Source organism: Numenius arquata, chromosome 3, assembly GCF_964106895.1.
Source record: "Numenius arquata chromosome 3, bNumArq3.hap1.1, whole genome shotgun sequence".
NCBI classification, from domain to species: domain Eukaryota; kingdom Metazoa; phylum Chordata; class Aves; order Charadriiformes; family Scolopacidae; genus Numenius; species Numenius arquata.
In genome coordinates this window covers 53,983,841-54,011,591 of record NC_133578.1, presented here as the reverse complement: position 1 = coordinate 54,011,591, position 27,751 = coordinate 53,983,841, and the positions used below count along the sequence as shown (strand labels likewise).

General features: G+C 39.2%; 1 protein-coding gene across 1 annotated transcript in view; it reads right to left on the bottom strand.

Annotated features, from left to right (window-relative positions):
• CPQ (carboxypeptidase Q) overlaps positions 1-27,751 on the bottom strand; it is a 137,104-nt gene that overhangs the window by 36,089 nt on the left and 73,264 nt on the right. Inside the window, exons 4-5 of the mRNA XM_074145630.1 lie at positions 23,824-23,935; positions 7,712-7,803 (exon numbers count right to left, since the gene is read on the bottom strand). Of these exons, the coding sequence (XP_074001731.1) occupies positions 7,712-7,803; positions 23,824-23,935 (204 nt within the window). The remainder of the gene's footprint in view (positions 1-7,711; positions 7,804-23,823; positions 23,936-27,751) is intronic.

Here is a 27,751-nt window from a genome sequence, read left to right as displayed (position 1 = left end):
CTACAGAGAAGATGCTCCATTGTCCTTTGCCCTCTGTGGTGCAGGGATTACTGCCACTTAGCAAAGCAGGGTGAGACCATACATTGCTCCCTTGTCTAATTCAAAAGAACAGCAAAACAAACCAGTAAGATTTTCTAAAATAACTGCAGGCTCAGCTGTTTTCTTCATTTTTCCTCATACTGAATGTATCATTTAAATAAGCATTTTAAACTCAGTATGCATTTTTTTTCCGGAAAGTAATCCTATTTGCTGCATCTTGATACTGTGCAGCTTCTCTTAGAACACACCAGAAAATTAAATCTTGTTGGTGTAACCTGCTGCCTAATTCACTGAACATCAAAACAGACTTTTATCCTTTATCTTCCTATGACTTGGTCACAGAAGAGGTCACCTCTCCTTATCTTATCAAGTTTAGCTCTTCGACTGAATTTTTAAATGAAACAGTACAATAATTACTACATGGGAAAATTGGCTTTCTGTAGCTCACTATTTTCATTGAATATGCAAATAGCCACGATCCTTGCCAATACTTTTCCTATTTTTATTTTTTTTATTTTAATTCCTTTTATTTCTGTTTTCTCTATAAACAATCTATTTTTATCTCTGTTAAGCAAAATTAAAATGTAAGTGCTTCTCATCTCTAAGGCAAACACTTGAAAACATGAAATTACAGTGAAATCTTTTCAATTAATAAAACAAACCCTTGTCATACGCATGATTGGTACTTCTATCAGTAGGAAACGTCCCATCTAGAGGAGACACTGGCAATCCAAGTATAGAGTAGCTACTTATTCAGTCAAAATTCCAATTGTTAATTCTTACCAAATGTTAAACTAGACTCCAACTTGATCTCATGACTAATCTACCATGTCACTGATGGCAATTCCTCTTACCCACCTAAACCAGTGAGAAACCTGTAATGATAAGGGAGGGAACAGCTGTCCTAAAAGCCTTCTGTAATTTGGGGCTATTTAAAAAAGAGTGTTATTACTTGTCTAATAGCCCATTTACTGGTTTTTTTTTTTCATTCCACTGAGAAAAATCACCACCTTACAGGGAAAATACTAAACTCTGTAATGGCAAAGCACTGTCCTTGACTAATGGTTAATTTGTTCCAGTAATAAGGGACATCAGTTAATCCGACAGTACATTTTCAGCTTTCTGTTATTGATTTACACTTAACTTCAGGAAACACCAACACTTGTATTCTTGTATTCCAGTATTTGACTCAGAGCAGTTGGGATCCAAGTTTAGCACAGCAACAACCATGTTGCAGAATTTACGGTGAAATGACTGTCATCCCACTCACAGTACCAAAAGTGTGTTTACATCAACACCCAGCTTTGTTAGGCTGGCAAGGAAGACTACAGGAAAAACAAGAGAAAACACCAGAAACACCTAAGTGGATACGACAGCTGGAAAAGAAGAAAAGAAAATAAATAATGTCCTCAAAGTATTTAATAATATAGAAACATGGTGTAGTGTAATTTTGAGTTGCTGTTTAGGATCAAGATTATTTAATGAGGAAAAACAGCATAAATGGAAACTAGAGAAAAAACACCAGAACAGCTGTTTAGGAAGCAGAGATGCACCAGCATCGAGGCATAATAACCATCAGTTGCAAGCGTGATCATACCACTCATGCTTTTTGAATGAAGACAGGGAAAATCAGGAACACCGTGAGTTATAAATTTTTGTAAATTACCCCATCATTATATGGGAGAAGGCTGCTGTAAAGATGAAGATTAGCACAATTTTTGATAGATGACAAGGTATGAATAAGGCTCGTACTTTCATTAAAAGATGAAATATTTCTGCCACGTTTTGTGGGAAAGCAGTCCATAAAGAAGATTTTATGGCTTGTTCTCTATCAGAGTTACAGAGTTCTGACCTCTGAGAAGCCAATGACAAAACCCCCAGTAAGTTCAACAGCCTTGGAGCAGGATTCAGTCATGTACTTATTAGTGTTTCACTCAGTAAAAACATACTAGTAGCATGTCTTGCCTTGCACAATACCACTACTGTTTCCTCTGCAAGCACTTGCCAGCACTCACAGAGATGACCATTCAGTATTGTAAGACCCCTGGGATGATAGACAAGAAAAAGCAGACAGCTCTGAAGACAGCAGCAGGCTACGTAAAGGATGCATCAGATTACCTGCCCCCTTGTCTTGGGAGCATTTTTCTTTGACAAAGAGGCATATCAAAGAGAAGCACTCTTCGTGGAAAACATTCCATAACTCAAGCCCTTTTACTGCTCAAATACAAGGGTATTAAAACAATATCTATGACTGAATGACTCTGTCCCACTGCCATCCCTTTTTGAAAGGGTTTTGGGTTTTCGCTTGAAAATAGGCAACACTGCCAAAATTAAAAACTGTGGTTTACACCTTTCAGCCAAAGATGACTTTTACTCTTTCAGTAAGCAAATGAGTACTTTTGTAACTTTCAATAAAAGAGAGATGAAAATAAATTGGCAACACCTGAGAAATTATCACAGCATGAACATTGTTAATAATTCCTGTTTTTATGCAGAACGCTTTTAGGTTCTGGGTAAGAGGTGAAATGTTAAAATTAAAAGAAGTCAATGAGGAGAAAGTTCATCATGGTGAGTCAACAAGAGGCGACAATCTTCTGTGTCTTGCACAGCTGCAGGCAGCTGGGATAGAAGGAGCCCAGCTTTCTTACAGCAGAACGTCTCAAAGAACCAAGGACGTGTGGTTGGGTGCATCTGCCTGGAGTATGAAAGCAGAGCAGCCATCCTCAGAAGACGTCTCCACCAGTTCACAGCATTTCACACATTTCGCAGCCCTGCGACTTTCCTGAGGGAAAGAAAAAGGAGGAAAACTACAAAGACAAAAGTTCTCCTGACACTAGACGTATATGACATTTGCCACACACAGACACACTGCCATGGCTGATTCTGGTCTTCCCTTCTGGTTTCAGGCAGGGCAAAGAATCAAATGGTCTTTGCGTTTTAGTAAAATCTAGTTTCATCTGCAGCTTTCAGTAGGACTGTGACACTTCAATATTAAGAATTATGAATTCCTACTGACCTAGAAGTGGTGTAAAATATAATTGTATAATGATGCTTGCTTTACTGTGCTTAATACAATCAAGGATGCTTCTGGTTGTTAACTGTGATTCTGGAGAATACAGTGCAATTATTCTCTTTTTGTAGTTTTGTAACTGAACGTTTCTCTTTTTACGCATTTCTTTCATTTCTCAATGAAAGTAATCAACAGGACAGCAGTGGTGAAAACAACAAGCAGTAATTTTACAGTCCTTTTGATTACAGAGAATATCTCCTAAGAACAGTCAATAGGCAAATGGTCGACATATTTTCCTGGATAAAAGAACCCACATTAAAGTCCTTTTACTTTACACACAAAGATGTGTTTGGTTCAAACAAGACACAAACCCATGTCTCACGTTTCACCAGTGTACTTGGTACCTTGGGAAATAAAACAGAATGTTGAAATACATGAGTTTTATGAAAACTATGGTTTTGAGGAACCAGTATTTTCCCGGGAAGAATAATTTCACCTGAAAGTGACATGATTTTTTTTGGATATTTGCTTCTTAGAGAAAGTAACTCATTAGCAAATCACAGTAGAAACCTCATGTGAGCATTAACAAAGAGTACTTAAATTAGCAACAACGAGATACCAGCATTTAAGGAAGACCTGTTTTCATGCAGACCCAGTTTGGGCAAAACATCAAATCTTCTTGGTAATAAACACAGAAAGCAAACCATAGTACATACTGATGATCGATATTTTTCATAAAGTTAAACCTTTCCTAAAAAGTTAAAACAGTGTATGGCATTTGAACCAGAAATTTAGGTGAGTACTGTAAACATCATTAAGATATGAATAAAAGCATGCAGAAATATTTTAAGAATGCTTTCTCTAATGTGGTTTGAATTCAATTCCTAACACATTAATGCCTTCAATGATCACAACAGAGTTACTAAAGTAAATCCAAATGTGGCCTAGGATCTCTTAGTCTTTTAATTACAAAATGTATTTGCTTTCCCAGGAGCTTGTATGCAATACTTATATTCCAAAATAAATATTATCAGCCATTCATAGTCCCTTAATTCAGTTCGGTAAATAACTGTAACCTTGTCTTCATGGTACACAGATCTTTCACAGACACTAGTCCAAAGCAACGAAAGGAGGACAGCCACTTCATTACATATACTTCTTTCTCCCATAGTATAAGAGTAAACATACAAAAAACTTAAAAACCTTACTGGAAAGCACTCAGGTTCAGATGTTGTATGAGAACCTGAATGTACCAAATAGCTGCAACACGAGGTAGTCCAGAATTAATAAACTGTGTTCCCCCTGCTCCTTCCATTCAACTTGGAAAGAAAAGAAGCAGTTGCAATGTTTCACATTTTTGAAGTTATTTACTGTATTGTCTGTATGTAAGAGCTCTACTCAGCAACTGGGTCACAGAACACTAAGCACTGGGCAAAGACTTCAGATGTAATGTTGAACCCCAAGACCCGGAGCCTGTTTTACACTTAGATCCTTTAATTTCATTACCCTTCATGACGAGTCTTTACTATAAAGGAAAAAATCAGGTGTTTTTTTTTTTTTTTTTTTTTCCAGTCTGGGATTAAATCTGATTATTGGCTAACAGGTAAAAGCAGTGAGCACTTCAGCAGGTAACTCCTTGGGGAGCAAAGATCCTGGTGATTCCCCTGGGAGGCTTCTGCCCCATGATCAAAACTCAGCAGGTGCTCTGCGATGTACTAGTGGGTGGGTGACAGGTATCCCTGCACTAATGGAGGCACTGAAACTGCTGGACAATACTTGGCTTTCAACTCTTGGAAATGTCTTAGAAAAACCATACAAAGGAAACAACGGATGATGGGTTTTGTTAATGTCAGGTTGATGGTTGGACCAGATGATCTGAAAGGTCCCTTCCAACATAGGCAATTCTATGATTCTAAGCTCTCCAGAAAAATATGTGATAAAATAAAAGCACAGTTGCATGAGTAATCTATGTCTGAGTTTATTCTGACTGCAGCTGGGCAGTCTTTTTCCTAAGCATCTATTTACTGGATGCAATCAAAAACTGGAGACAGCACTAGGCTGAGCTTTTGGTCAACCCAATATGGTAGACCTTACATTCTCACAAAGCTCTGAAGAGCCAACATATCCTACCACTAGTTTTAATAATCAGGAACTATAACACTAGGCTCTACAGAAATACTTGAGTGATATAAATAATGCTATTACACAGGGATACGAGTTAATTATTGGTGTCATAGTAAAACCACTATGCTGCTGCAATCTCACTTATTTCTGCAGTAACTTATCCACTTTCTAGCAGTGGCAACCTACAATGATGGATGAGGAAGAAAGACCTGAAATTAAATTGAAAGAAATAATAAATAAGCTACAAAAGTTAGAGTATTTGTACTTGTCCAGTACTATATTGTCTTCATTTCTTCTCCCTTGCCACATTTCCACTGACATGAGGAGGTAATTTACAATGTCAACTAAATCCATGTCTGTCTGTGCTGAATTACTGCATTCATATTTCTACTTGTTTGTAGCAAACTAAAGTCATAATAAGCCCAGCTATGTAGATGAGTCATACAGGCCATCTTTCATTTAACAAGGCATCTTTAAATACCACTCTTAGTTAACTTGTACTCATTACCATCAGCAAGCAATGTTTGTGCCGTACTATCCTAATTGCCAGAAATTTGTGCAAGTAAATCATTAAAAGGTTAAGTTATTTTTCATGCTAAATATAATGTACAGTATTAATCTGCTTTATTTTGTTATTATGAGTAATGTGATGTCCTATAGTCGTATCAATTTATAATTATGCCAGATCGCATGGTAGGAGGGAAACAAGAACAACAAACAACAGACGGATGTAATTTCTGCTTAAATTCGCCATGTAAATTACAAATTCTTGTTAAGTTAGACTGGGCTTTCTTTGCAGAACACAACATCCAGATGGAATCGCATCAGCAGAGCAAAAATTGAGACACAACTTTGTTTCAATTTTTTTTAAAAGCAAAGTCACCAAATATCTTTCAAACAACACCCGGCCTGCTTTATATTTCCCTTTTTGATCCTTAAGCCTGCTTTTTGATATTACTTCTGAATAGAAATCCTAGAGACAACAGTGAAATGCAGACATTTTGGCAGAAGATGAGACGTGCATGAGACAGTTCCATGTGTTGCTGACACCACCACCATAGCACGGAGCTTATTTTCCAACATGGAAATCTACAGAGGTGATGATACATTTCTCATGAGCGGTGCGCACTAGGCTCAGAGCATCCCCCCAGCTCCTCCAAAATGCACTTCTGCACATGAGAAGCACCTCTTTCCTGTGCTACATATTCCAGAAAATTTCATTCTAGTTTAACGCTGCTGAACACCAGAGTACCAGTGGTAAATCCAGAGCCCTTAATACATACTAAATTGCAACCTGTCACCTCCCTGAAGCTGAGAAAGCAAGCTCTTAGGTACCTCTTCCAAATGACAGAGCTGAGCTATCCCTATAATTTTCCAAATTATATAAGGAGGAACTACATTATATATGGGTAGTTAAATACACTTCTTAGTAAATGTTAAACAAGTTAGTGGGAAATAATTGACTGCTCATCAATTAGCCAGAAAAGCATAACCGCTGTAATGCCATCTCTGACAACTCTATTGCAGATACAGATTGATTTAGTTTTGTGCATGACAATGAATTTGATTCAAACTGAAATTTCCATTTATTTGTCCTGATAGGTTGCTTACCATTAAAAACATACTCTTAGGAACTGATTGTAAGTCTGTTTTCATACTATGGTACAGCAGGTGACTTCCTAAACACTTTCACATTCATCTTGTCTCTGCCTTGGATATATTAACCATTGCTGAGAGCAAGAATACCGAATTAGGAAAAAGCATAAAAGATAACTAGTTTAGCTTAGTTATACAGGTACAGTACAGTTTTTCTGGGGAAAAAAAAAAAACAAACCAAACAAAACCACACATATTCCAAAGACTTATCTCCAAAAAAATAGTTTTATGCAAGTTCCCTTTATGTCTTGATGTACTTTGAAAAGGCAGTTCTTGGCAGGAGAGACAGATGTGACAATACATAATATTTTTATCCTGATAACCAGTCATAGAGTTTGTGTGTTCCTTGCATCATCAGAGATCAACCATTTAAAATGTTCCAGATCCTATCAAAATAATGATTGGCAAAGTGTATTTTAGATTACATACTATTAAGATAAGATAGCAAAGATTTTTCTTTGTATTATTTTATGTTTTACATTGGAAAATATTATGGGAAAATGCAATGAAGCAGAAACATATCAGGCAAACAAAATTTATTTATATTGCCAACACATGTGGACCATTTGTCATTCATTCTCAGAAAGTTAGCTATGTTTGAAAGCTATGGCAGATACCATAATGAAATATCTGTTTCAGAACAGTTTTGTGACAGGTATCTTAGGTCAAGCAGAACATGTATATGTGTGGTCGCATCACTTTCTGTTAAATGTCAAATGAAGTTTACATTTATGATTAAAACCAGAAAATATAATTGCAGGCAGAACTGGAATCACTATTGTCGGCTAGATATTAAGATGAACATTTTGACAAAAATAATATGCAAGTCACGTATCAGGGAGAAAACTGCTGTCAGGCAAATCATCCAAAGACATCATTTACCTTATGCAACTGATAGTATTGCTCGGCGCCTATTCCTCCTTGCTCTTCTGCCGTCCATAGCACCAAGCGCAGAGTCCTTTTTGGGCGAAGTCCTAAAACACAATTTTAAATACTGGATTTAGTACTAAATATCCATATATTTGAGCATTTTTTTGCCTGGGTCTCCACCTTCCAATGGATGAAAAGCCTGGGTTTCCATTCAGTCATCTCCACATTCACCAAACGCAACCTATTTCAAGTGTGGGTTTTGACGTCGAGAAGATTTTTGGCTTGTTTGTGGAGAAGGACTGAGGTGGGGGAGAGAGCCCACGCCAGGAAGGAGTGGGCTGCTGTGGTGCAGCTACCAGATGCAGTAGCACAAGAGAAGGACACTTTGGGGACATACTGTAGGTGTCTGAAAACCATAATAACTAATAAAATAACTACCTTGATAGATTTCTGAGACATACGCTGCTGTCGTTGTGGTGGTCTGCAGTAAGTGATGCGCATCCGCTTTCAGCAGATCCAAATAAAATTTTCATGAGAATTACCACTGCTTTGTCATGGTTATTTTACTATAATTAATTGCAAATGAGTTGCTGGATTTATATGAGAAATGTTTACTCATTTCAAGAACTGAGGGGCTCTGTAATATTATTTTGCTTTTTATCAGAGAAATGAAAAGCAACAATCAGTACTTTGGAATCTGAAATACAATCGGCTGCTGAATGTATGCACGGCTTTTTAAAACAAGGCAAACACAAGGGCATTTTCTATTTTGCTGTGGTAGCTCAGTAAGAAAGATAAGTTCCCAGATAAATTTTGAAACCGTCTCTGTCATGGCAGAGCTGAACAGATAGAAGTTGTTGCCCTTTGTTTATTCAATTGATTCTATTCATAAACCAATACATTTGAACATCAAACCTGACAGCACGGAAGAGCAAACAGATCAAGAATTGTGTTCTCTGTGCAGTGTAATGCTAATTATGTTCGAGCAAAAATACAGCCCCCAAAACTATTTAAAAAAGAAAGAAAAGAAAAACAAGTGAGAAGACTATCACAAGCGATAAAGCATAAATTACCACACACACTTCTGTGCTGAGGAGAAATAATATCAGTATCACTGTCAAAACTTATTTCATTTCCTAGCTGAAATGGAAGAAGTTTACAAATAGACCTGACCTTCATTATTTTTTTTTCTCTCAACACAATGAAAATCAACTGAAGATTTCTTGAAACTGCACACTAGCAATCCTCATAACTGAAGGCAGAGGATAGAAGGATACAATACTCAAAATCTGAAAAAAAACACCCTGGATTTTCCAATATTTCATAATGAATAAAGTGCAAACAAGTGGTTTAAAGGTGTATTTTCTAAATGTTGATCTGCTGACTGTAAACAGAAAAGCCATCAAACCTCATTGTTTTAAAGACAACCCTCCCGCACACATCCCAGTGGATTCCCTGCTCTCCTCCTAAATCAGCCAGATGGCCAATGAGGTAAAATTAGGATAATAAAATAGCTATCAGGCTGAAGTTAGAAAGATTTTAGACCCAAAATAAGCACAGATGTGTCAGCAGCTTGGTTAGAAGAGGCAGCTCTAAAGACGAGAAGGTGTGGGCATGAAGCATAGAGCAGCCGGTTCTGTAGCACGGTTCCAATGGCACCACAGTTTAAGTGGAAAATAGAGATGTGCTCATCATATCACAAAATACAAAGCACTGGAGCCCAGCCTCCAGCCCACCACACCGAGGCTGTGAAACCAGCTTTGGTAGGAGATGCTTGAGACAGGGGAGCAGCATCTCCTGCCTTCTCCCAGGCAAAAGGCAAGATGCCACTGCTGCCCTAAGGGGGACTCGGGTCAGGAACACCAGGCTTGGCTCCGATGGGCTGATCACTCCTGCTGATCTCTCCTGCTCTGCAGGAGCTTGAGAAGGTCTCAGATCACTTGTGGGGAAGAAGTTTGAGATTCTTATGGTCCCCTCCTAGCCTGTCGCTGCATGTGTCCATTAAAGCTGGGGAAAGACAAAAGACCTGCTGAACTTCAGTCTTTCCAGTCCCAGAGGCGGTGTGTTGGCTCTTCTGAACTCACAGACTTCTGTCAGCAGATTCACTTGTGTGTTCTATTGAAATCAAATGGGCAAGTTAAAAAAAGAAATTTAAATATATAAATGTAAGCTATGGAGGCAGTTATTTGAAATACAAAACAAGGTCTACAGAGGAAAATTTAATTTCCTCATTACCTGAATATGAAAGCGATAAGTATTTATCTACCTGCTATTAAAAAGCACAGCTATTCTGACCAAAGAACATCAAACAAATCTAGTATTCACAAGTAAAATTGAGAAGAATATTTTCAATGCACATTTTTATTAAAAAATATGAAGTACTGTACTTGTTACATTTTTTTTTTCCATGAAGTTTAACTATTTTGGCTTGCTTCTTATAAGCTACTTGCTCCTAAGCAAAGTACCACCTCTACAAAATCAGAAGTCTTGCAGATCACAGCCCCAATATGTATTGAAAAGCATGACAAAATAGCACTTGGACTAGAAAACTATGTTCTGTGATGGGTGTATCATGTAGAGGGGTAGGTAGCAAATTTTAAAAGGAAGGAAAACTGTTTCACAAATAAAATAGCACCTCTTTCCTTTCTATCTATATAAATGACATATTACATAGTCTAAAAAAAAAAAAAAAAGAAGAAAAAAAAGAAAAGAAATTATGAAGGTACCCAGTCCATTTATATAGATCATTTTGGCAAAGGCAGCAGGTTATAATGGCATTCGTTCATGGATCAGTGCAAGGATCCTACTGTGTCCTCCTGGGTCACTGGGATCTGAGATTATGTACTCGAAGGAAAGTTGCAGAGCTTAGCACCTGCTCAAAACCACCAAAATCCCCATTTCCATCCTACTGCTGCTTCCCAATAAAGAAAATAGCAAGGGTTTACAGGAAGATAACATTGAAAAGGTGAGAGCTGGCAATCAAATAAATTGTTCTTTCTAAGCTCACATAACTAAATCCAAAACCAAAACAACTCTAGAGCATTCTCCAGCTACAGATTAATTTGCAAATCTCCAATGTTTTAGGAAAAGGAAGTAGGTTGGTTTTTTTTTCCCTCTAGCTTACCCTTAACTGGGAAACATAGTCATATTTTACCACAAAGGTGCATTTTACCCATCAACCTCTACATTCTTATGGTTTATCCCAAGCATAAAAAATACTATAGGGCACGTGGGCTCCTAAGTTAAAGGATGAAATAAAAAAATCGATATGGTCAATCTATGACTAAGGAAACGTGTGCAGTGAGTACAGTGAGTACACTTGCTGTATTGTACTCCCTCTGTGCTGGAGTGGCTGTTAGCCCTTTCATTGTCCTTGGGTGCCACAAACTCTTCAGTCATACTAAGATGCAGCTCTTAGGGACTCTATTTTCTATTTCTTTTAAATCATCATAGAGTGCTCACACTTGCAGATGTCAGCAGCAAGCCCAGATTAGCCAAAAAACCAAATGCTTGAGTAAAAAAGATTTGTAGCTAAGCTTTATTAACTAATCAGTTTGACTTCAGCCTCAGCTACAATGAAGTATTTTGCCAAAATCTTTTCTTTAATAAGTTATGTAAAAGATATTTGTCAACAAATAACATGGACATGTTACACACACATGTATACATATGTATATATGCACATTTTACGTTCATTTTAAATCTAAAATGGATATTTTCTAGATGTGACAGTGTTTATTAAATCCACACATATTCTTACACATGTGGATGATCTCCCTGTGATAAGATACTTACCAGGGTGGTATACAAGACTTGAATTTTATGTCCTACATATCTTGCTCATGCTTGATAGAATTGAGACTTTCCCACATAGCGTATCTGATGTGTATGGTTTGGTACAAGCACAGACAAATTATGCTCATCTGTCACATGTAATGTAAAAAAACAAACCTGGTTCACCCTCAAGATAGCATATAAGCTGGGAGGCAGAAGCTGAATTGTGTCTTTTTTTTTAAAAATCAAAATAGAGATCAGTAGCTTAAATACTAAATTTCCTTCAGTAAATATTTTCCCACTTTATAAACATAAATCCTTACTGATGGGGAGGATTACGTACAAAGATAAAGTATTTTCTAAGAAGACAGTGTATGGTGGCTAATCAGATCTCTTCAAGAGAAGTCATCATGTTGTTGTCAGCTCTTGAAAAATACAAAAAGTATTCCACCTCTGTGAAAAAGGTTTTTTTCCCCTGCAAGCCAAGGCACTGAGATCACCCACAAGCAAAACAAATAGCTGCTCGGCTTACATGAGGCATATAAGCACACTGCAAATGGATGTGAGTAGATTAACAGCTAAAGTATTTTAACTTGCATCTATAGTGTGTTCAGTGGTAAAACACTATCTTCTTGGCTTTAATTTCTAAAGTCTATTTCTTTCTTCAGTCTGAAAGCTGTATTTATTCCCCACCCCTCCTGATTTTTAGTAACATTCGTAAGAAGTTGCATTAGCTGAAGAGAGGAGAAGCTCCTTAGCAGTGCAAAGATGGGGCTCATCTGTACCCAATAAAAGGGAAAATGACTGTAGCCCCCCAGCGTGTGCTCCGGAACTCTGAAAACCATGATGTTTCTTAGAGCTTTGCCAGCTTCACCCTCTCAAGACCCTGCATAAATGCCCAGCAAAGCCTTGAATTGAGCATCGAAGCAGAAGAAACTGCACTACTGGATCCCTTACTCTCTAATACTGCCTAAGCCACTGATGTATTTGCTTCAGGAGCTGCTAGGGAAAGGTACATATAGATATATCATCCTCAAGTCTTGTCCACTGCTGCATTTAACATCACGAGCTGCACATTTCTGCATTATTACCTTGTAGCCTGAAATTTCTTTAAAAGGGTATTTATACAAAAAGTAGTAAGATACATGATGACGCTGCTGACAATCATTAAATTCCTAATGCACTCCGTACCTTTTTCAGGTAGACATAGGGAATTTACTGTGAGACACTAGTTGGGATATTTCTATCATGCAAGTACTTCTCATAAAATGCCTGGAATTACTAAAACTTCTGCCCCAGCATAAAATAAAAATAAAACCAGTAGTCCACATTTTGCTAAAGAAGACAAGAATTCATCATAAAAACAGTCATACAATCTGCTTCCATTTCAAGTATCAGCATAGTCCTCTGCAAACAAGAGTGAAACAGTATATTAAATAAGATCTGTTAAGACCCTGATGTAGTATCAATAATGTGGAACACTTCCCTGTCTTCAGCTACGTTACAATAGTGAAATTCCGCTTGTGAAATGAGTTTCGTACCAGCTGAAATCACATGAGCAAGACCATCACCTTACCAAGCTGAAACTCTGTGATTTTAACAGCAGCAGATTATTGTCCATGTTCCATCCACTGCTTTTTGGAGCTAAACGTTTCAGCTGGACACCATTCATTTTCTCCCAGGTACACCATGAAACATCGCTGCTCTCACTTAATACTTTGTGTCACAAATTTATCTTAGAAATTATTCCACGAATAATTCATAGAGGGCCCTGATAAACACCTAATACACCAGTCTCCCATGACTTGTCCATGTAATGGCATTCTGGTTTTAAAGGATTCCTTTGATGACAAGCTCCAGGTTTAGAGTTTGAAGTTGGAACACACACAGCATCGACAAACTTAAACACAGGACTACTCTTCTTTTTAATGAGGCACTTACACTTTCCTTTATTACTAGCTTGTCCTCATCCTTTTTAATTTATTGCAATGCCAACTGAATTTGACCGAAAACACTGTCTTAGGAAACTGTGTCTTTGAGTTTCCTCCATGCTATGTCTCCTGCTTTCCCCAGCCTCTCTCCTGCTGTGTCTTCTTTATTGCTAAGTTTTCATGGAAATTTCCGAAGTCTCTTGTGACTTTACTAGCAGTCTTCTACCAAAAAAAAAAAAAAAAAGCAATTCTGGTGCATATTTTAGGGTCAAATTAGCTGTATCAATAGTCGTTCTTAATCGCTCTGTTTTGCATACATCACACTAGCAGTCCCTTTATGCATCATTAAAATCCCCTTCAAACTAGCAATGCTCAGTTAATTTTTTTTAATCCAGCCAAATAGTCAAAGGGTTTTTTTCATTTTCTTTTAGATTCAATCTCCTAAAGTGGAAACTGTTTCACTCATTAGCAGATTGGGAAACAGGAGATTTTCTGAAATTTCCAGAATCTCAGCAAATGCTTTATTTCCTAGTTTAATTAAACTGCTAGGCTTCATAGCAAGTTACATATTTTAGCTCTCATTGCATTCTCATTACACTGCTTATTTTTTATTTCAGTGATATTTTTAGTTATAACATTCCCTATTCCAGTCTAGACCTCAAGTGAACTATCAAATAAGGTCACTTTCACCAACCCTCAATAACTTTTTAGGCCCTTTTTCTTTCTTTGTAATAGACTGCACACAGTTTTGGTGTTGCAGTCTTCCATAGTATTTCCAGAGTAAGAGCCCACACTTTGCAATTTTGGCATCTGCTGGAGGTCCCAATAAACTAAGGTCCCAATAAACTAAATATGCATAAATTCCTAACATTTGCTACCCAGTTATATTGCTTTTCTGACAGGGTTTTGATAGCTTTTGAAATAGAAGACAGGAAGATTTCAATATTCCCAGTATTTTAGAGAATATTACCGAATTGCTATATTCTACAGCATGGACAAGCCCTGTTTTAGAAGAAAAGCTCTTCCCCTTAGCATCCTGTTTCTCTGGCTAATTTCAAAGAATACACATATAACAATAAACTACAGTAATAATGCAATTAATTGAGATTGTCCAGATTTTTTCCTCTGGAGACCAAGAAGTTTCTATTCTAAAACAACAGTCTTTTTGCTTTCATTTTGTTATTAAGAATACAATCCTCCATGATTCAGACAACTAGTCTCACTATTTGTGCATAAAAGTGTCTGTCTGGTTAGACATTTATTTAAAAAGACATATTTTTGCTCTGAGTGAAAAGACACAATTTAACAGAGAAAATCTTAAGGCTATTAAAGTTACAAGCTTCAAAAAGACAAAGCAAACCTTAAAACTCCAACTTTACAGCACAGAATCACTTAGGTTTGAAAAGACCCTCAGGATCATAGAGTCCAACCATTATAATACTGAGAATCATAGAATCATACTTCTAGTATTACTTAAACCCTGACTACGATATATTGATATATTCGTAATTCGCTAGTGGAGCTCAAATTTGACAAGGGAAATGGCTCTTTGCTCAGGGAACTGCTTTTCTTTTCTTAAAACAGTTTAATTCAATGCAATCTGCCCAATTTTTCTCTCTTGATAGGGTTTCTGTTTGCAGCACTGAGGATGAGGTCCTTGGACAAGATAGAGCTGGGAAGCGAGTAATCCTGTGAGTCTCGAAGGTCTTGAGTAGAGAATGAGAGAGTCATTTCCTGGAGAAGAGACATGGGATCGCAGGAAGAAGAGAGAAAACAGGCAAGACAGGGCTGGAAAGTGGGAAAAGAAAGTAGAGGCAGGAGCCAAGCTGGGCACTGCAGTAATTGGGTTTTTTTCTGGTTTTAGGAAGGCTGATGAGTTTATGAGAGAGTAAGAAGGGCAGATTTACAGAAGAGTGGAGGTGGGAAATGTCAGAGGTTTTAGGTAGCTTTATTTTAAGAAAGCCATGGAATATCCGAGAGGAAGTGTCAAGGAAGGAGTTGTATATACAAGAGCAGAGGGGAAAGCTGTGAATAATTTGCAAGTCCAGTCCAGCAACTAAAAATAACACAGATTAAGCCTTTTGACTGGGGAGATGGGGGGAGAAGAGGGAAGCGCAGCTCAGAGCCTGGTGCGATGGGCTGCAATCGAGCCAGGTGGCAGAGCTGCCAAAGCAAGGGTTTCTCTGGGGACCACCTCCTTGCCACCCAGCAGCACAGATCAGGGAGAGCTCAGAGGAGAAGTGCTGACAAACATGCTCTTCTGCACGTGGGGCTTTAACGAAAAATCGGTTACTGTATGGTTGTGAAGTCAATACACGTCATGTCTACATGAGAAAAAAAAAAAGAAACGCGCTACTTGCTTGTTAACAGCAAAGGACCCCTCAGCAGAGCATTCCTCCACTCCCTGCCCTGCTCTGATCCTGTTGCTGTGTTCTCCAAGTCCCTCAAAAGGAAGAGAGGACACTGTCCGCCTTTAAAATGCACCTTAATTCCTCTTTAGGAAAGCCTCCTTCCTTAAAGGTATTTGGAGATCTCATCAAACTGTGGAGCAGAAAATGCGGAGCCCCATTCCCTCATTCTCTGGTATCATAAACATCAACCATGGTTTGGCCTTAACTGAGTTGTGGCTCTGCCTTCATAGAATCATAGAATCATAGAATCATAGAATCATCTAGGTTGGAAAAGACCCCTCGGATCATCGAGTCCAACCATCTACCCTACTCTACAAAGTTCCTTCCTACACCATATCCCCCAACACCACATCTAAGCGACTCTTAAACTCATCCAAGGATGGTGAATCAACCACCTCCCTGGGCAGCCTGTTCCAGTGTCTGATCACTCTTACTGTGAAGAATTTCTTCCTAATGTCCAGTCTAAACCTACCATGTTGCCTCTCCTGCCCTGCTCTTTGGATCAGAAAAAACCCGAGTCTGTTAGACTGTTTTCAGAGCTGATGAGTCACAAAATGCACCAGCCACACTTGTCTCCTCATATTGAAAATATATACCTTAAAAAAACTGATGGTAAGGACAAGATGTCCCTGACTTCATCTGGGAAGGAATTCAGAATTCCACCATGTCAGCCATGTTACAGATTTTAAAAAAAAATAAATCACAACAGCCTCCGTGGCCAGGTTTTTAAGATTTTTATAGATAAACAAAGCACACAGTTTATCTTGAATCTCTTGTGTAAATTAAAGCTTGCAGAGAAGCAGCAGTCCACAGGAGAAAAGGCAATGTGGGTATGGAGGGCTGTACACCTAAATTTACCACCAGATTAACAACTTCGTATGTCTGCAGTCACCCCTCTGCTACCCCAGCCCAGTACAGAAAATGAAGATTTAAGTATTTGCCAAATATGCATTCAACCAAATGTTGAAATAAAGGAATACATGCAGTTGTAATGTAATAGCATACACAGATATTTCATACCAAGTAGATTTAATAGATTTGTAAAAGGTGATTTTCAGAATAAAATATGCAACTTTGGGGAAGTGAAGTGGAAAGAATGTCAGAATAAGAAGTTAGTATCAGGAATATTTAACTTAAAAAAAAAAAAAAGCCTACAATAAAAGCAGTCATTTAATCAAGTTTCACAACATATCTCCTAGACAGCAAACAACTACGCCACCACATAGGAAATTCAGAAAAACATTTCACAAAATTTTTGGCAAGTAGGTTAAAATTGCAGTTATATGACTTCAATTAAACTAGCAGAAAAGGAATGACTCCAGTGATATTTTTTTAATAAAACATCTCTTTAGTCCTCCTATATTAGCCAGTGATTTTGGACTCGAGAAATGTAACTTCATACAAAGACTACAGTGAACTGCATAAAAATCTGTCTTACGGTTTTCCAGTCACATTAGTCACGGGTATAATTCAGATGAGAGTTACAATTTCAATTTTAAATAAGTTTTAAGGGGAAAAGAACTGCCTAATCAACTTCTTATGAGTTACATAAAATGTAATTCAGGTAGTACCTTAAAATTCTTACGTGCATTGTTTCAAAAACATTTCTGTAGTTTTCTGTGCCTTTATCCTACGAAACAGAGATTTGGTTGTACCAGATCCGTGTCTACATCTATAGGAAAGTTTACTCATGAAATTCCATTTCCGTATAATGCTGGCAGAGAGGGGGAATAAGCACAGCACCTATCACCATACACTTCTCTCTTTCTTGTGTGCATATAGATCATCGTCTAGGAATGTGGGAAAGCCGTGTAAAAGGTGTGATGGCTGGGATCAGACTTTGTCAACAATCATCCTTCCTTCATCAGGCTGCTCTAGCAGCAATGGCATCGGGCGTCCTGCCCTGGGTGCAGAAGAGGAAAATGTGCCCTGTTCATCTACTTGACTCCTGGTATTCGCTGGCTCTGGCAGCTCCCCATAGCAAATATTTTTTTACATGGAAGAACCAGGATTCCCAGAAGCATTTGGAGACATAGTTTGAGCAGGAGACTTCCTGGTCTCATGTGGCATGCAGACATGACTGAACATGAGCTCAGTGCATGAGACAACAGCAGAAGTGAGGAAACGTTTACTCTGTGCCACAATCCATCACTATAGTGGTCTTTGGAGTGCAGCCTTTCCTGAAGTCTACACTGACTACTTCAACACAAGTGGGAGTTCAGACAGCAGTAACTGGCAACACCTTACACTGCCGTAGTTCAAGCGGAGACTTGTGTGTGGAAGACTTGCGAAGCGCGACTTGTGAAGGGAAAGAGAATAAGTCTGTGATTCTGCAAATCCACAGCACAGTCATTGGGCTTCTTACGAAGATGAACCTTGTAAACACACAGACCAGGCAGTAGCTGGTGGACACGTGTGCACCTCTGGGCTTGGCAGGGCACCAAGAGTTGATTAGTGATGGAGAAAGCGAGACCCAAACACAGCCAGGGAAAGGCAGAAAACACATTTCTGAACAAGGAGAGAGAGCTTGTGGATAAATGTTGCTGAAATAAACCTGGGATGTGAACAAAGGACCTGTTGACTGTTTGATTCCTCCTGTGCTAGCAGAGATGACACTCTGAAAATAAACCAGACTGTTCGTGTCAAGGAGCAGACACCATCAGCTTCTCTTCTCATGAGGGGGGGGAAAAAAAAAAAGGCTCCAGCTGTTTTAATTAAAAAGAGACACAATAGTTACCATGCCTGAAGTTTTTCAGAAGAAAGCAGTGAAATTCATCCATCAAAATCAACTGCATCTCTGACTCCAGTGGGCTCTCTGCTGCAGTCAGGAGCCTTAAAATAATATGTTCGGAAAGCCGACCCTGCCATACGACCACCTTCTAAAGACCTGTCTCTGTCATTGTCGTTATTCAGTTTCCTCAAGCTCCCTTTAAGGATAAAAGTCGGGTGTTTCTAGCGCTGGAGCAGGAGGTGGCTTTGGCAGGGCGCTCCCTGGGGTGGGAGCAGGGCAAACCGCCTGTGGCATCGGCTGGGAAATGCTCCTCGGCCAAGCGATGCAGGAACACGGCTGGGTTGGGAGCAAAGAGGCAGCACTGGCTAAAGCTCTGAAATCATTGGATACCTACTGCCTACTTCTTGCTCAAATACATTGCCTACTTCTTGCTCAAATACATTGTACACAAGTATCGGTCTCGAGCAAGACCAGCCTGGTGGCAGCAGGAGGTTTTGAAATAGTGGGAGAGGAACACAAATACCTTCTTCACAGAAACTGGCAACCAATATCCAGAGCAGGATCGAGTCCCACAGGGTGTCTGTCCAACCTGTATAGCCAATTAAAGGCAAAATATGGCACCGAAATAAATTTGGGGTAATTATATAGTGATTTTTTAGTTGCTTAACTAGTCTTTCACCTCGCCTGGAAAGGCAGCTTTTTTTTTGTAAATCTCATGTGACACGAGGATAAGAGAGACTCTGTTTCAAATGACACCAGAGCACTAACCAGACTAACATGAAAGTGCTGAGGGGAATGGAACTGGTCATCTCCAGAGACACCTTTTTTGCACACAACCTAACATGTGAAATCGGAGAATTACAAATGCAACCTGACAACAAGTTGGGTTTGAGGTTTCTAGGCTGTAATTAGCAACACTGCTGCTGTTGTGGAAAACTAGAAAACCCCAATTTGCTTGAGTGCTGCCTCTCCTACCGCTTCCAAATGCCCTCACACCACATCACAGCTCATGCAACACCCCATGGATTCCCTTGGCTTAAAGATGGGAACCCCTCAGCCCTTCTTCCCTAAAACACCCCCAGTGCCTTCCCATCATCTCTAAATTACCCTGAACAACGCTCTCACTACCGCCGTAGCAATATTTGCTACCTCTCACACACAGTTTGCGGACAGATTAAAAAGAAAGAGGCTTTGATGCCTACACCAAAGCTACATGCTTGCTCATTAACCAGGCGTTCGTCATCATAGGGAAAGGATAAAAGCGGAGTTTCTCCCTGTCTCTCCTTCAGTTGGGACATAAATGCACTCGCCCATCTCTCCTCAATCATTCATTTGCAAAGAGCATATCAGAACTTCATGATCTAAATATTTCTATGCCTCTATCAAATTTAGTTAAAATTGATCAAAAGGTTAAAAACCAGCAGAGGGCTGGGGAGGGCGGCAGCTGCCAGACACAGCTGCAGGCAAACTGCACATTGCACAAGGTTACTGCCTCGGACACCCTGCCTGCAGTTATGAAGGGCAATTTCTTAAGCATCAGAAATCCTCAGCTAATCACAACAGCTCCAAGCTCCGCTGAAGGAAAGGGAGTTTACCAGTTCAGACCAGCTCAAAAACTGCCTCAGCCCCTCTAAAGATGTCTTTATTCCCAGAGAAAGGAATAAAGAGCAATAACTGGCTGAAACTTTCATCTTTCTTCACATAAACAACAAAAAAAAAAGTGTTTCTGTGGCAACACTTCCAGTTCTTTGTTTTCTAAGCACATAAGCCACAAAGCAGTTTGCCACAGATCTTTCCGATCAGCGGCATATATAAGCTTCAAGAGTTCCAGGAAAAAAAAATACTGGTTTTCTTTCCTTCGTGCTTCATTAAACTTCAGCATTAACCAGGAGAAAAGACCCGTTTGGATAACATTCGTCAATGCAGCCACTAGTTGGTGAATTTTTCTGAAATTAGCTACTAGCAAGCAAGCAATCGTAAGAGTAGAGTTGATAGGGAGAAGCTGATATGGACAAGGAAAGGAAAGCACACAAAGGAAAACACTTCTGTTCATTCTGGGGGAATGGGAAAAGGGAAGGGAAGGGAAGGGAAGGGAAGGGAAGGGAAGGGAAGGGAAGGGAAGGGAAGGGAAGGGAAGGGAAGGGAAGGGAAGGGAAGGGAAGGGAAGGGAAGGGAAGGGAAGGGAAGGGAAGGGAAGGGAAGGGAAGGGAAGGGAAGGGAAGGGAAGGGAAGGGAAGGGAAGGGAAGGGAAGGGAAGGGAAGGGAAGGGAAGGGAAGGGAAGGGAAGGGAAGGGAAGGGAAGGGAAGGGAAGGGAAGGGAAGGGAAGGGAAGGGAAGGGAAGGGAAGGGAAGGGAAGGGAAGGGAAGGGAAGGGAAGGGAAGGGAAGGGAAGGGAAGGGGCCACGAAGACTCACCTTGCTGAAATGTAACCATCTAAAAGTCAGCATTTGCTCTGAATTTGCTGCCTGTGCTTCTTCCCCAGAGAAGGAGGAGAGGGAACAGCACTGCCAGCGTGTGCCCCTTCCTGTCACCCCAGTGGGGAAGATGGGCAGGGAGGCATTACAGCTATTAAAAGCAAAGTATTCAGAGAAACTTGAAATTTTCCACTTTTTAGCTCTTCTGCTTTCAAGGTCTGACCTGGAAAGCTCTATGCAGTCTTCAAAAACCAGAGTAGTTCACAATCTGGCCCTACGTTTTTTAGGTACTAGTCTTTTGAAATGTATATATGGGATTTTACATTAATTAAATCTTTTTACTCCACTCTCTGGTAATATACTATGGAATTATTTCAGTTCAGTCTGGACTTCCTGTAGTTTCCATTCTCTCGAAAAGAAACAACATCCCTGTGAAGTCAAAAAGTGAAATGGAAAAAAAAAAGCCCTATCAAAAGGTTGAAGTGCTGAAGACTGTGTAAAACTACTTGAGACTGTGCTACCGTAATGTGTCCTTATAGGGAACGTAACTATTAAAGAGTCTGGAAAGCTACAAAAACATGGTACAGATCTGTCAGCTCAATTGAAAAAAAAAAAGCCAACACTGAAGATTCAGGAAACATAAAGCCTAACACATCAAGCAACTGCTTTATTTAGAAATAAAAGCAAAATCTGTTAAAAATTTTTTCTCGAGGCAAGAAAATAAAGTGCACTGCTTAAAATAAAAGGTAACTTGTGCTTAATATAAAATATAATTTAAACTGTAATTTTAATGATTTTTTAAATTAATTCATCTAAGTCACTAGCTGTTAAATGGTTTGGGAAGGGGGGTATGTTGAAAGTACAGAACAGTATCTAAACAAAAATCATTCTTCAAGTAACACATGGAATTATCAAAATCTTAATTAACAGGCATAACTTGTGTCCACCAGCCACATGCAAGGGTCACAGTGATACCATATTTCAGAATGTTCACTTCAGCTATAAGCTCATAACTCCATGTCTGTAAGGTCAGGTATACCATACGCAAACACAGTTTTTATGGCTACACAATGCACCATGGCTTGAAGACTCACAGTAAACAGTAAAAAAAATCTGCATGTGCATACAGACAAGCCAGTTTAGTTGTCTTATCCCAAGCCAAATGTACTTGGTGGACTAGTCTGAGACTAAATTTATCGGGGTCCAAAAAGGATATTAAACCAAGTCTCCGCAGTTCAAAATATAATGCTCACTGAAAATAAATAAAACTCACTAATATGTTTCTCACACAATCTGCACATCTGTTATTTTGCTTTCCTTTTTGTCAGATTTTTTGTGCATCGTAAGATATAAAATCTGCATTAACCAATCCGCTATGGAAGACAGTTTATGAAAGGCCCTATCCCACATGGTTATCTACAGGTTAGATATCATGAGCCAGAAGTCCTCTCCCAGTCTTACGTTCCTGCAGAACACTGGTATAAGAAGAAGAGCTTAATGCAACAGCTGGCCAGAACAGAGGGTATCAGCAAAGGCTCCGGCATTTCCCAGCTGAGAAAACAGCATTTCACCACAGGTCATACAGCAAACACACAGGCTACTACCAGAGGAAATAAAATATTTGAACAAGCAGAGAGCGATGCATTTCAGTCACGCATGAAGGGAAACCCAGTAAATAAGAATTATACAATTCCACCATGAACTTGCCCTTAAAAGACACAAAACAGTGTATTCTGAATGGAATAGAATCAGCAAACACAGAAGAATAATTGGGGGTTTTTTTCCTGAAGGTATAGGAAGCACAGACAATTTTCTAAGAATCATGAAAGGAAGATTAAAGAACACTAAAAGAAGGAGTAGGCCTGAATTTTTCTGCTGAAAAATCCTCTTTAGTTTACTTTTAAAACACCAAAAATTAAAACAGACCCACTTTGTTTTCAATCACAGACTAATATTCCAATCATTCCGAGGCTGGGAAAATGTTCAGAGGTTCAAATAATAAGAGGTTCAAATAATGCAAAATAAAGGAACAGGAATTCACAGGGATGTCTGATGTTCACCACTGAAATATGAGAGTGGCTAATCACATAACAGAGCTTGTCTACAAAGAGCTCTTCAAGAAAGAGTGAGATTGTTCAAGTGCACAAATCCTTCTGATCGGAAGCAGGGAAGGCTAGTTTCTTATTTAAACGCTGCCAGAGCTAAGAGCAGGAGCAGCAGCTGATTTTAGTTTTTAATGAATACATGGTGCATTCCTCTTGACCACAGGTTACAGTTCTGGAAAATGGGAATGATGAGGAAAAATAGATTCCATCTGATGAAGAGCAAAAAGCATCCTTGAATATCAACTTGACAATCTAAGAAGTCTGTTTTGAACTAGTTGTGAGGGCCATAGTGACAAATGCCCATATGGAAGTAAAACCAGCAAAAAAACCTACAGATCAAGCAGTAAGACTGGAATTTACAGTTTGGAGACCAGAAATCAGACGAGGCTACGGCAGACTGGGAACAGCAGGACACCAGACCAAACTGCCTGGGTGTCTGGAGAAGACAGGCAGATGACTGCGTGCAACCATAGCTCGCTCTTGCACATACACTGGCCCAATCTCATCTTACTTTGTGGACAACCTCTCCCACCAAACACACCCATTGACTGATGTGTTGCTTTTGGATGACCCCTGTGAAGCAAAGAGGAGTTTAACAGACAAATTTGCAAAATATTTATACTAAGTATGAATATTTGTGCTCAGAGAAATGGATAAAATAGAAAATCTGGTTTAGACAACATACAAAATGTCCTGGAAATGTAATGCATTAAAAGTATTTTGATTTAATTTAAAATACTTTAAAATTAAATATTTACCCAGATCCTTAATGATTGATAATGCTTCCCATGATATAAATGCTCCACCACCGTCATCCATAGCTCCCTGCCCAACGTCCCAGCTGTCCAGATGTCCACTGACCAATACAATCTGGAAAAGAGATTATGAGAAAACATATCTACATGAAAACACCGAATCATAAAAGTCAGTTCAGCATTTAAGCATTTTAATGATTTTGTCATGAATTTGGCTTTTTAGTTTAGAGCAGGAGAAAGGGAACATTTCAAATAAAACTCTCGTTCTCTAGTCCCTGAATATAAACCTGGGACGACCAAATGCATCCTACTGCTTCAAACCGCTGCATGAACCAAACTAGATATGCCGTGAGGAATGTTTATATAAAAGGTTTTGTCTTTACGTTAACAAAGTGCGTACTTCCCAGAGATACAGGACTACTACATTGCAGAATGGTGAAAATTTCTTTCATATTATGGCTATTTAAGCCCTTAAGGATGAAATTTCATTAACACTATTTTTGGGTGCATAAGTAAGACATATAAACTTAGACTGAAGTGCTCCCAGACACTGTTGTTTTACTCTATATCTAAGGTACCTGCAGCAGAGGACCTCTAATTTATTACTGTATCCCCTATGTGCTACAACAATGACAAGGCATTTTATAGTTCTATTAGTCATGAGGATATTTTAAATTATGAACTACGTGGTAGCAAGCCCCAGATGGGTTTTCTGCAAAGAAAGTTTTGTGGTTACAGTAGAGTATAGCAGTATACATTTCTCCAGAAACACCCACTTTCAGATCTGAACTCTTCAGGAAATGTCGACAAGCAGCACCAGACCAATACCAGAAGTGAGACTGTTCCCTAACTGGACCCGAAGCTGAAGGGCTGATGGATCTGCGATTGCAATGGAGAGGTCAAGGAGGGACAAGAACTCTGAGCAGGCAGTGTGGTAAAACGATGCAATAGGTCAAAAAGAAGAAGAAGGAGCTGCCACAGTTCTTCAGGACTCTTTGAAGAACTGGTACCAGTAAAAAGTGTCCTTAGGATAGGGTGGAAGTGGAAGCATCCAACCTATGACAACTTAGCACTGAGCAAAAACTGAAGGAGACCCTGGAGTATCTGTCTGTGTCCTGCCCAGAACTGGCCACACATGAAAGGATGCTTCCAAATCCCTGGCCGGCTGATGTCAATCAGCTCTCAGAGTTGTGGGCTCTAGAATGAGGTGAAAAATACTCGTCCCTCCTCCCACCTTCTTCTCCCTAAGTGATGAGGCTCTCCTGGCATACCATCTCAGCTTTCATACATCGCAGGACAACTACTCTAGCACTGATAGTGAGAACATCATGAGTTTCTCCTATTATCACCCCTGGAGGTTGAGAGCCTGTGCTATCAAGTGTGCAGCTAACATTGCAAGGAGCTAACTTGGGGCCCAACCATGAAAACGTCTATTTTCCACTTCACATGAGAGAAATCTTAGTAAGTGTTCACTGATTATTAAAAATAGCACACAAACAGATCATGGCAATGGAGTGCAGCAAATATGAACTCATGTAGCATAACTAAAAGGCCCCTTTGCATCAAACAAGGGCCAAGACAAATTACTAGTCATATATATCGTATCACTGTTATGAACAGCCAGAATGCACCAAAACTCATTAAATTTAGAAAACACACTATGTTTATAAATGTGCGTATCATAAAAACCACCAGCATCATGCTTTAGAAGCTGGAAAAGCTTGTGGTCAGAATCTGAAGAGCAGCGTATTCCTTCCTTCTCAGATGTTTCAACTCTCTTTTTTGCTTACCCAGCCTCAACTAAACATGTGCTTGCTTTCCAGCACAGACTGATTTTGTTCATTGTAGACAGACATGCTGCAGCCTTTATTCCAAAACCTTCCCTCCTTCAAAAGTGCTTAAATTTGGATGGCAGGCCCCTCTGTAAAAGCCTCAGATTTACTCAGGAGATATTCCTGCAATTTAATGTCATGATCCTCCCAAGCCCAGCGTGAAAGGCTGCAAACAGCGTGTTTTCCAGGGATGCTGCCCTGCAGTAGAAGTACTTAATCTGCGGCAGCCCTCTGCTACAATAGCAACGTAGCTTGAAACCAGATAATCTAAGAAAAGCCGTGCCAGCTTTGGAGGTAAAAACCTTTCTGAAATGAGAGCAGAAAAGAAGTGCTCACTGCGGTACTCCTTGCTCTTTTTGTTTTCTTTTAAGGGAGGACTGAGCACACACACCGGTGCAGGTACCCTCGCAGGCGGTGCAGGCAAAGCATGAATGATCCTGCTTCCAGAGTTCGGGATGCACGTGCAGCCCCACTGCAGCCTTCCCCATGGAGGGCAGAGCTCAAACACCACCACACTTTGCGGCCGACTGACGCAGGCTCATTACTGTCCACTCAATAAGGAATTTGCAAACAATAAATTAAAAACAAAACCAAAACAAAACAAAAGCAAACAGAAAAGGCTCTGGGTGAAAGCACAACTGACTGCGGTCTAAATGATGTCTATTCCACAACTTCAAAATTGCCACGTGCTTTGTTTGCTCTTAAAGCAAAAATTGGTTTTAAGAAGGTGACTGTTCACTCTCCTGGGAAACAGAGCTTCAAGCTGAAGGGAATTATTTAGAAGCAGTTTGTAAACTCATTGAGAACCAGGTTTTCGACAGAAACAACGCCTTGTCTTTAGCTGTGAAAGAACACTTCACTAACACTGTTCCCTGGCAGCAATCTCAACATGAGCATCTGAAAAGGAATCACTCCTCGATTCTGTGAAACAACACGTATTGCAACAGCAGGAAATTCTGAATCAGAAGGTGGTGGTGTAATCCCACTTGGGGCTACAGACTCCAATCACAAAGCATCTTTACCAACTCCAGAACATTACACCAAAACAGATCAAGGTTCAAATGGATTGAGAAAGTCAGATAATTTTATGGATGAACTTTTACTTAAATTTACTTAAGCTGATGCCAAGAGCAATTACATAAATACAACCAATGTACTTCTATGTGAAAGTTTTTTAGGAACAGTTGTTTTTTTAGCTATCATGCTTCTGCAGCAGCAGCTAAAATGAAAGTTTCCATGATCCTGCTGATAGCTAGCCATAGACATTCTTAAAATAAGACACAGTCATAAAATAACAAAACCACTATGTTTATCTTGGTCTTTAAGTAGATATAATCTGTCTGGTCCACGAATGGAAATATTTCTGAAATTCACTCTAAACGACTATATTATTTAAAATAATATTATAAAATAACAGTATTATAATTCTCTGTACAGTTGGGCTAATAACAAAGGCAGTTAAAGCTATCGTGTAAGTATGATTATTGCATTTTCCACATTGCTTTCAAATCTATTACGTGGCTCTCAGCTCCAAATCTACACATAGACTAATCACTTACATTTGAACAAAACATCCCTATAGAAATGTCAGCACGTGCCAACAGAACGTAAGCACTGCAAAGCAATGTAAGTAAATATATGTACGTATAAGTATTTGTTTTAAATATACAGAGAATTTTAAATATACAGAGAAACCACAAGCAGCTGTATAGGACAGTACAAATACAGAAACACAGATTTGCCAAATTGACCAAAATTAATTTAGGATAAGACAGTTCACATGCAACACTACAACTTAAGATGTGGCTTTCCTGCAGTGACAGAGCTAAGAAATGCTACTTAGACACAGTCCTGAGACAATACAACAGAAGGGAAACTGCAGGAAACATCACAAATAGAAGGTGAGTTATTGTATTTCCTTCTGCACCAACATTGTGACCTTTATTGGATGACTTTAAGTCATGCCCAGCATTTCAATCAAGCATATTGAAACACTTTGAAATTTATATTATATTTTATATATATGTATATAAATATCTACTTACATATTTCATATCTTAAAACCAGTAAGATTAGCAAGAGGAACGACACATTCACAT